The sequence below is a fragment of the Corvus brachyrhynchos genome, unplaced genomic scaffold (assembly GCF_000691975.1).
Source record: "Corvus brachyrhynchos isolate BGI_N302 unplaced genomic scaffold, ASM69197v1 scaffold376, whole genome shotgun sequence".
NCBI classification, from domain to species: domain Eukaryota; kingdom Metazoa; phylum Chordata; class Aves; order Passeriformes; family Corvidae; genus Corvus; species Corvus brachyrhynchos.
The window spans coordinates 1443540-1456036 of NW_008238966.1; the positions used below are offsets into that span (position 1 = coordinate 1443540).

The following is a 12497-nucleotide window of genomic DNA, read 5'->3' on the forward strand; positions in this document are numbered from 1 at the left end:
TAGCAACACTTTTGTCAGACTGGTTGAAACCTGTGCAGCAGTTCTTGTCAGGAGACATACAGCCTCCTGTCCTGGCAGCCAGAAGAGGTGGGATAACCCCTCTCCTTGTTCCCAAACAAAGCACAGGAATCTGAGATTTGCATGATGGTATGTCAAGAAAAGAGAGAGAATATTTGGAGACCACTCCTAGTGATTTTTGCTGGGATTTCTGTTGTGTCACTCTGGGAAGAATTTAATGAAGGATAAAAATAGATATCTGTAAGAACTGGAATTCACATAAATGCCAGACATTAACCAGGCAGCTAGCCCCTTGTATGGGCAAAATGACACAGTTTCTACAGTGCTTATATTTTCCTCAGTGCTTACATCTTTCTGACCAGAGCTGGCCCGTGTAAATGTCATAAAAGTTTAGCTTTCTATTTTCTCAACTTTGTGAAATAACCCCTATTCACTGCTTGGGTGAACACATTTTAGAAATAAAGTTAACATACCCCACACAAGTAGTATTTACCTTACAATGAATCAAACTGTGAAAGGAAAATGAGTTAAATACTTAACCTTTTCCTACCACGTGTCATCTTACCCATCATAGGTTTTAATTATCCAGGCAATTTAACCAGCACAGTCCAAATAAATTTGCTCTGCACTGAATTTATTACCTCTAATAAAACATCCCCCTTTTCATTTGGAACTAAATTAACTCCATCTCAGCTTTTCAGTGTTTAATAGTCCTAAATTGCAATGCAGACCAAGTCATTTACTCAAGTCCAGACTCCATTGACTTTCAAGAACGTGTGAATACACACACACAAAAATGAAAGAAAAATGCAAGGTTAGTGGCAGAAAATTTCATCAATAATGTCCTGAGAGCAAAGGAAAGATTTCAACAAGCCTTGCAGCTGTTTCGTGTGGAAATGATCCTGGAGAGCTGCTTGCTTCCATAGGGATGAGAGTGTGGGAATGAGGGCTATTTAGTGGTTATTGGGGGCGTGTGAGCTGGAGGTGCTCAGCAGCCTGTCAGCTCCCACCCTCAGCACACAGACTCCGTATGCTCTTACTTGCATTGCCAAAATGACTCCAAAATTTGTGTTTGCTTAGCTGGCAGGACTGCAGTGTAGTGGCAAAGGATTACATCTAAGCCCTGTGGCTTGTTCAAGAATGTCTGATATCCCCCAGCATGACTTGCTGTTACCTCACATCTGATATCGTCATTGCACAGATTTATTTTGGCTGAGGAGCTCTGATTTTGCCTGAGTCTGGTGCCAGAATTGCTTAGTAGAGGAAGTTCCAGACTGCTGAATTGCTTTCTTAGGTCTCCACCCAGCTCCTCTGTAGTTTTTCAATTCCTTATTTAGACACTGATAATGGGACAATGATACAAGGAGATTCTCACAGTTTGAGTGGAATGAGGCTGCTAGAAAAAGAAATTAATATTTTGCTTTTCTCTTATGGATTAGGTCTTTGCATGACCATAAACATGACTCTGGTTTTCACTTAACACTAGTGTAGATCTGGGGTGATTGCACGATCTCCAGTAAACCCATATCAGCAAAAAAGTAATGGGAAAAAATCTTTGGCAATGCTCTTAGCTGAATCATTCATAAGACAGAACCTAGATAGGATCAAATACTTAGTGAATACATGGAAGAGAAGTTGCTGTAAGATTTCTAGTCCTTATTAGAAATATTTACACTGGGTGATTGCACAGAGTGACCTAAAAACCTTCACTGCTCTGGTTTTTAAGCAACATTACCACAGCAGATGTGAATTTTTTCTCTGTATTAACATGCAAAGCACTTCCAGACTGTATATTTGTGGACATATAGTCTGCGTTATGTACAAGACTCAAAAAACTATGTGCTTCAGAGGAGGTTTGGCTGACCACACTTCTCCTCCAGCATGTTTCACTGAGGTGGTTGTGGCAAGGAAGGTTCAGAGCAATCACAGAATCTCAGAATTGTTTGGGTTGAAAGGAACCTTTAAAATCATCCAGTGCCACCTCTGCCATGGGCAGGGACACCTTCCACTAGACCAGGTTGCTCCAAGCCCTGGCCAACTGATACAAAACTCGGCTGAAATTTTTTATTCTCTGTGTTATTTACCACAACCCATCCTTGGTCAAGCCCCGACCTCGGGCTCAGGCAGACACCACTGTGCCACCCACTCTGTGAAGCTCTCAACATCCACGATGGCAGGGTAATTGGGACTTTTCCTCAAAAACCTGAGGTTTCTGTGTAATCAGGTGACTGCAGGACCTACCCCCAGGGACAGGAGTTGGGTCTCTCTACCTTCATTTTGTCCTTGGGGAGCCACCACTCTGTCTGACCATCACTGCAGGACAAAAACTGGAGTTTATACTTTTTATGCCTTTAATTTTACTGTAATCACTAGTTAATCTTCCTTGTGCTTTTTTGGCTTTATTGCTGAAATCAAAGCCTTCTCTGTCACACTGGATTTATTAGTTCTGTATTTCTCTGCTAAAACGCCCCAAAAATTCTCCTGCAGAGTGTGGATGGTCCATGGTAGAGCTGGAGCTGAGTTGGGATTCAGCTCTTTAGGCTTCCTACGTGGCACTAGACAATGCACTTGGCTGGCCATTCCCAGCCCATAAAACAGGGAAAATATATTCTCTTGCCTCACAGGAGGAGTTTGGATATGATGGGTTTCAAAAGCCCATGAGGACGTTCTATTAAGTTCCACATTTTTGGGGGAGGATTTCCTTATATGGCATTGCATAAACTCACAGTCATGTTGGGTGGCAGAGGGACTTGTGACATAAAATGAGCTAAAAAAGCCAGGACTGTCGCAAAATCTGTAAAGCAGAAAACTTTATTAGCCAGTCACTACCTATTCTCATTCAGATGACCGCTAATTAAACAGAGGGAGCATAATCTTCCTCATGGTCAAGATCCCACCTCGTGGGAGATTTGTTATTTAAATTCTCAGATAAGCAGCCTTTCTTGATTACTAATGGGTAATCCACTCAGGTGGATCCAGGGGTATCTCAGCTTTGTGACACTCCTTTGGGAATTTCAGCCATTCCTTTATCTCCAAAAGGCTCATCAAGCGCCTGAGATCAATCACTCGGATTTTGCATTCCTAAATAGTCAACAAGCACTGTGTTTAACGAAGCACAATAAAATAAACCACTGATGCCAACAAAACTTTACTGCTTGACCTCTGTATCGTGTAAAGGCCAGTAATCTCCTGCACACGACTGAAGCTAGGAAATCATTTACTTGAAATACATCTACTTAGATTTACAGGTTAAGGCTTTTCCTTCTGGGGAAAGGAGGCATGTTTTCAGCATGTTTAAATAAGCTTAAAGCACAAATCTGTCTCGGCACTTTTTGGCGCTCGTAGTTGTGATTTTTATTTCCCTTCATTCCGGCTACTTCCCTATCTGATTCCTCCTTAATGCCAGACTAATGAGGCAAATTAAAGAAAAAACAACAATGGAAGATGTAGGGACTGGCTGACTGGACACTTTCCGTGCCATTTCATCTGGAAGTGAAGCAACATTTCCTGGCTGGTATTTATCACTAAGCTGAAAACACCACTGCAAACCTCACTGGCTATCACCCTTTTCTTGTCCTGCCATAACTCTGATAAGAGCGGGAATACTTTTTTTTTTCTTTATTTTTTTTCAACACAATAGCAGACAAAGTCTTAGAAATCTTTATCAGGAAAGTCCCTGAAGGAGTCCCTCACTGTGGGGGTTGTTATAATTGGACAGCTTAAGTAAAACTTACATCTCACTTTCAGTGAGTCTCGGGAATTACTCGGTGGCTGAACTACAGGATCTGCACGAGGTTACAACGAGCACATGGATCAGTCCAGGAAACCCTCATTTGTGACTCATGCTGCTATACACCACGGATGCTGTTACAGGAGACACTTGGAAAGTTTGAACGGGATTGCATTTCTTTTCCATAGGAAAAAAAAATCAACCAGATTTCTGTGAAGATTTGGCAATGTCTGAAATACTTCCATTAAGTTCACCTAGTATTTAAATGCATTTATACGTGGGAAAGACGATAAACTACCTTATAGTGCAGGCTCTGTTTCACTAAAGTTCCCTCCAGTGCTGCAAGGGAATTTTCTGTTTAATTTTATGAATGGGAGCAGTCTGACAGAACTCACCAAAAGCATTTTTGAGATTAAAAACTCCATTCAGTGAGTGCTTAGCACATACCTTGATTTAAAGGCATGGTTCATGCCTTAAGGGGGAAGATCACGGGGAAGATCACATGCAGGATTCAGACAGATGCTAAAATAATTGCCTGAAGGAGGAACCAAGTGGGTACATAAGTCTTTGCTGGGAGAAACTCAAATCAATTTGAAGCTCCTATATTTAAATCTATCTGAAAGCACACACAAAAATCACACGTCGTGATCCTGGTATTTTTATAGGTCATAGTTGAGTGCCTTCCCTTTAGCTCTTAATCTGAGTTTTATTTGCATAGGATTTGGGAAACTGGCAGGATTTGGACCAGGCAGGAACCCAACACTCCCCATGACTGAGTCACACACTGTGAACAAGAGAAACTCCCAGGAGGAGCTTTGCTAAGGTCTTCTGCTTCATTTGCAGGGGTTGGGTTTTTGGTAACAGAGAGGTGGAATGTGCTGAAAAACTTTTTGAGCCCTGTGCAGCAGCTTGCAAAAAAAAAAAAAAAGAAAGGGACTCTGAAAAGCATGCACTAATGTGTGTCTACGGGTATGCACGAGAAGTGATTGCAGATTGAATAAGCAGGAAGAGCTCTGCAAAAAAACAAATAAATAATTTGGGAAAGAAATCTAATGAATTTAAATTAAACCAGTGGAAAAAAAGGCTACCTGATGAAATTGAAACACAAAAGCACTGTCAATCCTATAGCTTTGGGAAGAGACGATTGTATGGCGGGGCAGATGAGTAGCTCTGGGATTGTTCTTAAAACAACCCCATAGAACGACAATTTTTCCCTGAGAAGCAGAAAGCGGTGAGCGTGGCAATGAAACCCCGCTAGGTGACACTGTCTACTCACAGCAAAGCCCACAGCCGCTCCAGAGGGATAATTACTGAGAAAAGACACCTCCTTCATTAACCCTTTCAAAGATAAATGAAGCCGTGGACTTTTACCTGCTCTTTACCATGTTTTGTTGTCAGAATAATAGCTTTCATCCACTTCAGTTTTGAGGGTATGCTCTGTGTGCTGGGCTCTCAGACGTCACTTTAGCAGCTGAGAAATCATGTTAAAAATGAGTGGCAAAGACCTGGAGAAGTTCTCTTGCCACAGGGCAGGTGTTTTACTGTGGAACAAAGTGGGGTCTGGTGTAATTTGAAGTGTTGGTTTGGTGTAATTCACGTTCTTTTTGGAGTCACGCTGACACGAATATACATTGGCAGCGTGATGCAGATTGTGTGGGGTGTGACTGAACCTTTTCGTGCACAGCTACCAGAAGAGCCACTGGGAAAAAAAAAAAAAAAAAAAAGGAAAATCCTGCACTTTGTCAACAATTACTGCAGGTCTGAAACTGTCCAAGAATTTTAGCCCAGAGTAACAAGTAATTTCAGCCCAGCAGTAAAAAGTCTCTGAAGTAACTGCTGACCCCCCTGGTAAAAATAAGACAAAACCCCACTTTGTCCAAGAGGCCCTTCCTACCACATCCTGAGCCAAAAATATACCTGTCATTAATAATATTATATAGTTCTCCTCCATTTAAACGTGGGTCAAATGAGCATCTTAAAAAGAGGCCATAATGACTGACTGCAGCACAGAACCAAAACATTTGGTAGGTTTAAAATCTCCTTCTCCAAGGACCCTATGGGACATGGGCACAATGAGCTTTTTGTTTGCAGCTGACTACAGCACTTTTTTAGTTTGTTTGCTTTACTTAACCCTCAGAGGCAGGCTCCTTCCCTACCATACTCCACGCTTTTTGTGTGTGTGTGTGTGTTCAATGAAGTTACTCTTTCTGAGAGGGGTGCAGTTACAGATTTGCTCAAGCTAAAGCCTTCTGATTCACTGACCAATAAAGGAAGGAAAAGAGAGGGCTTTGTTTTTGCCAGAATTAAGTTTCTGGTTTATTTTCCTTCTTTTTTTAATTTTTTTTTTAATGTAGCTCTTAACACTGACAACCTGAGGAACCAGCTTTGCAGAGCACAAAGCATAAACGCCCCTGTGCCAAAGGGGAGGAGAACCAAGACAGGGTCTCTGGACAGCTTTAAAAGTGGCAAAATGCCCTGTCCCTTTCCTGGCTGGCAGCACTCTCCGAGTGACAGACAATCTGGCCACAGACACTGGCCAGCTCCTTATTACAGCACTAATCTTATGTAATGGCAGTGAGCTCACCGCCCTACAAAGTACTAATTATCAACAGCGTTTTCCAGGGGATGTGAATAACCCCCCTCGTGGGGCGGGGGGCCCTGGGCACAGCCCCAAGTAGCTGTATGTGCTTAATCCATAACATGAATAGCTCCAAAGGGCTCCTTCTCTGCTGTGCCTGCTCACAAGGGTCCTTAGCTGGGAAACGCCAGCAATCCAAACACAAAGGGGGAGCTGCCTAAAGCAACACCAGATTTTTTTTTTTTAATTTTTTTTTTTTTTTTTTTGGATGGGTGTGCTTTACAGCTGTAGAAGCTACCATTCACAGAGCTTAAGTGAATTATTTAAATTCGATTTCCCGGGCATATTTTCAAGTGTTCCGTTGTGTCCTCTTATCCCTCTGATTAATTATTAAATGCCTCTGCTGATAATGTAAGTTTTGCTGTTCTGTAGTTTGCACTGCATCACGTTTAAAGAATAAAAAGATCCAAGTAGGCAAATTCCTCTGCTCCCACAGTTGTGTGAGTGTTTGGGCCTTGCTTTCTTCTCCTGCAACACTGTGTTATTTCCCAAATGTGTTTGTTTTTACTGCTTAGAGCTTTTTATGATAATTGTGGGATGAAGATTGTCCTTGATACATACTTGAAAGAGTTGTTCACTGTTAGGGCAATGCTGGGAGAAAAGTCTGCAGTAAAGCGCAAGAGCAATTTAGATTCTGTAATTTTCTAAATGTAAATAAAGACTACATACAGCCATTTTCATTCCACCGTAGAATGTAAATCAGAGGGAAAATAATGTTCTCCCACACCAAAGCCAACAGAACAGCCCTATAACTACCCTGAACAGAAGAAAAGCAGAGCTAGCAAAACATACTCTAAAATACACTGTATTATTCTCTCCTGCCTCTTGAATCTATCAATGTAATCATACCTGAAATGTCTGGAGCAGAAATTGGCTTGATTTTCAGGAAGTAATGAATAACAAAGCCCTAAAAGAGCTGGAGTGCTGCGAGTTCTCTGAACACACCTCAGGACCTGCTCTCACCACCTCCACCTTTGAGGCAAATTATCTGAAATCAGGGACTAGGCAGATTTGCCAAAGTTTTCAGCTTCCTGCTCGTCCCCACGACCTCAGATGATGCTTCTAGTCCCAGCCCAGGCTAGTGGCCGTGGCCCCTCATCTCCAGCTCTCACTGAACTTGCCCCACATGTGAGGATCTGGGTTTCCTGAAAGGAAATACACTTTTTGTGCTGCATTAACACAGCTGCCAGCAACTCCTTTCTCTTCATATGAAAAAGGACTGGTGAACCGAAAACCGGTTTGTTGTGTGGCTCATCAGCTCCAGAACATGAATCCACCTCTCCCGAACAACAGAACTACCAAAGAAGTTCCTTCTTTCAAAAAGAGAAAAAATAAATAAATAAGAGGGGAAAAACCAAAAAACAACAACAACAAAAAAAAACCCCAAATATAAGCAAATTGGTCTGGCCAAAAGAAATGCCAGTAATGATATATCAGTCACCTGAAAATCATTGTCTTTATGGAAAATGCCTCCTGAGCTGACAATTAAACTTTAGGCCATGAGAGGTAGGACACAACTACTTCAGTCAAGTAATTTTGCTCTTCTCAGGCCCAGTCTGTGTTTGGGTTGCAGTGGGTACAAGCAGCTGAAAATGTGTGTTTTACCAGCAGATGGTGAGGTTTTATCTGCACAGCTCAGCCCCTGGCAGATGATTGTACCATTTTGGCTAAAAGGCAGGAAACTGCTAACTAGTTTTGAATTAAAAACCACTTTACAGCTAAGAAACAAACCTGCCAAAACCCCCTAAAATCTCACAGATAGTGATGCATCAGACATTTCAGAGAGGTAAATCAAAAAGCCCCCTCAAGTTCTCTACTCTGGAGCAGAACTTGCAATATTGTGATTTAGGAGTGGGCCTGGTTCTCCTTTACTAGGATAATTTCTCTTGTCCTAGAAGGTTGTTTGGGTTTTTTTAATGGAAAACAGGCAGACTCAATGCAAATATGGACAAAAGTCGTGTGGGCTGAGAAGATTTAAATACTATTTCTTGCTTTCTCACTGGCTTTGATTGTACTTGCTTCACTGCTCCAGACATCAGCATTTTCCTCCAGGAATTCTGAGAGCTGGAGCATGTATTTACAAGATCACTCTTCATCTTTTCCAAAGCTTGCTTACTGGCATTATTTTTGCAAGTTCAACATAAATTCCAGTTGAAGCTCAAAAAATGTGCACAGGAATAGAGGGGCTTTTTTTTTTTTTGGACTGCTGCTACTGCTGGTTTTGACGAATTGTTAACAGAGAACATTTTCTACGGGGGTGAAAAAGAAGGAATTCCAAGGTATCAAAGGTGGCTGATTATGCTTATTCCACTATTAGGCACCTAAACAGTCTTTTTCAGAAAGGCTGAGAGCCTGTCAAGACTACTTTAGGTTCAGTGTAGGTTTCCCAGTAAGAACCTTAATTCTAGACTCTCATGTACATGCTTTGCCCAAATATCATATTTAATGGTGGCTAGCTGTTGGCCTCAGTTTAAAAAAATCCAGAAAAACACAACTTGTCAGGGGCTGAAAATGTCAAAAATTACTGATTTCCTTCCATTGAATGCATTGCTTCAAAAATATTTTAGGTACAAAGAAAGAAAAAAAAAAAAAGGTATTTGATCCCTTTTCCCAAAATTGCCAATAAAATATCACATGGCAAAAGCTGTGGTGGAACCTGTGGTTCAGGGATTCCTAATTCTAGGGGCTTGTTTCGGTTCAGAAAGAAAATTCATGTGACAGAGAAATCACTAAAACTTGTCACCCACAACATGTCTTGCTGCTATTGTTGTTGTTGTTAATTTGCTTTTTCTTTTAAGTTTACCAACCATCAGAACTGTTAGGGGTTTATTTTTAATCCATTAGACTTCATAAAGTCATGCAAGCATGATTTTTTGGATTAAACCAAGCTGTTATTGGAGAAAATTCAAAGAAGTATCAAGATAAAGATGAATGTGCACCACTTGTAGCTGCACAATTACTTTTCCGATAGCATCTCCAAGAAAACTGATATCAGGGGGATCCCCACCAGGCTTGACAAATGTTCCCCTATGCCAGAAGTGTTGAAAAGAATTGTGGATAGATAATATTTATTTGGAGAGTGCAAAGAGTTGGGAAACAAATTTAGAAACAGCTGAATACAGACGCACCCTGATGCATAAAACACATCAAGGCTATTTAAATTTTGGCTATAGGCAAGAGCCACCTCTAAAACACAGTTAGAACCTGAGCATTGGTGTAATAATGCTAATTTTTATGATCACAAATTATGCTAATGCGTTTAAAGCTATCATGAATTCTGCTCACCTGCAAATGCATAAAAGATGAAAGTTTTCTGCCAGGATAGTATTTAAATTCACTGCAATTTTAGGACATCATCAGGGAAATAGATTTGATGCATATATTTAATTATGTTATCATTCCTATTAATTACTAGAGAAGTAATAAATCTCTGTAACCACAAGAGTGGTTAGAAATTATGAGAAATGAGTTAAAAAACAGGGAAAAGGGAACAAATGAGGCAGCTGCTCAGAACTATGGGATCCAGAAACCATATGGAAGAAGTTATGAGGGAAATCTATAGAAGCAATGAACATAAATGATTTCAAGAGACACCTAAATTGTTTCCGAAGGAAGAGACAGAGGGAAGTTGTTAAAAATGAAAGAAAAATAAGGTGGAAAAAAGATCAATCAGAACAGAAATCTGTTGGACAGATGGTACCACTCTGTTCCTAGAATATCTTAATTTCTTAAAATTGAAAATTACAGTCAAAATATAATGCTCCATTCAGTCAGCAGCCTGAATTAAAAAAATAGCATCTCAGCTCTAATTTTAATTTCCTCAAATCCATAGAATCACAAAGTGCTTTGGACTGGGAGGGACCATGGGCAGGGACACCTACCTTCCACCAGACCAGAGTGATTCATCATTCACTGGTACAACAAACCTGTCTTTGGAATATTTAAGCATTTATCCTGTTTTGCACTGCAAGGTTTGGCGTCTGGAATCACCGGCGGGTGCCTTGGTCCCAGCCCAGATGCCCTGAGCCACCAGGCAGACAACAGAAACTTCCACCACCGTTTCCCACCCCTCTGTGCTGTCACCTGCCACACACTGCCATGTCCTCAAGAAAAGTCTCATTTATGTGCCATTTCAGAGAATGTCAGGGCTCCGGTTATTTACATGAAATGGCAATAAATAAAGCCTGCCTTGGCCCAGGTGTCTTTCTACATCAGCTGCAGCAACAACACCTGGGCCCAGATGCTCTCCGATTTAAGAGTTCACAACTGGAAGGGAAAATAATAAGCAGTTTGGGCTTTTTCTTAATGTAATGTGCTTCAGTGGGTGCTCAACAGCAAATAAATCACCTGTCCCTCCTGCAGAAGGGATTATTTTGAATGGGGAAGAGCTTGATTTTTTCCTGTGTCCATCAGCCCTTTGACTTAGGTTCATTGATCGTGGCTGAAGAGGTTTTCCATCTCCTTCTGCTGATTTTCCTTTTTGTTTTAAGGCAGCAAGAGGTATCAACAGCATCTTAAAATTTTACAGGTAAATTATGGGTTACAGGCCTCCTGAACCAGCTGAGGTTGGCTGCTGCAGAGCTGCCACACAGAGCAGGCTCCAGAAATACTTGTGAGGCTCCTCTGTGCACCCCAGAGACCCAGCAGAGAGCTTGGATGCCAGATCATCACCCAAAAATGCATCCTGGTGAGTGAGGAGAATTGCCACACATGTCCTTGCACAAGACGAGCACAAAGCATCTCCAGCAGAGACCCTTAAATTACCACAGTCTCAGATTTCTGAGTGTTTCTGTTTGAATCCTTCGAGAGTTCCCACACATACAATAACAGGAACTAAGAAAAAGACTTTAGAACTAAACCACAAAATATTAGGTGTCCCAAAATGAATTTACTGGCTGCTTGCTTGGGTCCATATTTAGTGACAGGGTTTTGAGGTTTTTTTTGGTTTTTTTTTTTTTGGGTTTTTTCTTTTTTTATTATTATTGTTATTTGGGTATTTTTTACCACACAGCTTCCCTCTTTGCTGGTGGGAATTTGATAAGCCACCACAAAAAGAAACGAGCGAGTGATTTCAGCTCAAAGGCATCTTACCAGTGGGCTACCATCAGTCCAGCGGAAGTCACGCTCAAACATCTTGTCATTGAGGCCAATCCACTGGTAGTCGTGGCCAATACCTAGGGAACCAGAAGGGTATTTTTATTAACCTTCCCATAAATGGAAGAGATTTCACCAAAGAAAATAATTTGCACAGAGTGAATCAGACATCCTGTTCTGAAGGTTCTTCTGCTCTTTGTGCTAACGACTGGTTTAGAGGCTCTTTTTCAGCTTCTTGATTTTAATTTGGGATGTGTATAAAGATGCAGATTCTCATCTAACAGGTTTAACCGACCCTGTCTCTTCACTCCCAATGGTGTCCACCAAAGCAAACAGAATTAGTTTACTACCTGAGAACATATGAAGGGGAGAAAAACAAATTTAAAAAATGTTACAATCACATATTTTAATCTACAGTTTTCAAGCTTTGGTTAGGCTGAGACCAGTGTTGTCCAGATTGTGCAATGTGACACACAGGAACTACTTCTTTATGCCTAACTAACATGATATATGGTGGCATTGGCTTGATGTCATATATACAAAAACCCTTCAGTCTCCAGAAAATAAGTGTTTCAAAAACTTTCAATGCAAAAACAAAAGTTCCTGTTTTCCTCCTCCCCAAAAAAGTTTTTTCTATTTAACAAATAATAACTTAATAGTGATAGATGACTTGTATTAACTGCAGAAGTAAACATTTATAACACAAAGTGAGCCTTTTAAACATTCTAAAATTGTGTTTTAAGTTGGAGATGTAAAAGCTGAGTGGTGAGGAGGAGATCTCACCAGCTCTGAGCCCTCAGTGACTCCTCTTGCTTAGAGTCACAGAATATCCTGAGCAGGAAGGGACCCACAGGGATGATCCAGTCCCACTCCTGGCCCTGCCCAGACCCCCCCAACAGCCCCAGCCTGGGCATCCCTGGCAGCGCTGTCCCAACACTCCTGGAGCTCTGGCAGCCTCGGGGCCGGGACCATTCCCTGGGGAGCCTGGGCAGTGCCCAGCACCCTCTGGGGGAAGCA

General features: G+C 41.4%; 1 protein-coding gene across 1 annotated transcript in view; it reads right to left on the reverse strand.

The window, feature by feature from the left end:
* VCAN (versican) overlaps window positions 1–12497 on the reverse strand; it is a 90746-nt gene that overhangs the window by 4885 nt on the left and 73364 nt on the right. The window contains 1 exon segment of the mRNA XM_017738680.1: window positions 11478–11560. Coding sequence (XP_017594169.1) covers window positions 11478–11560 — 83 coding nt within the window.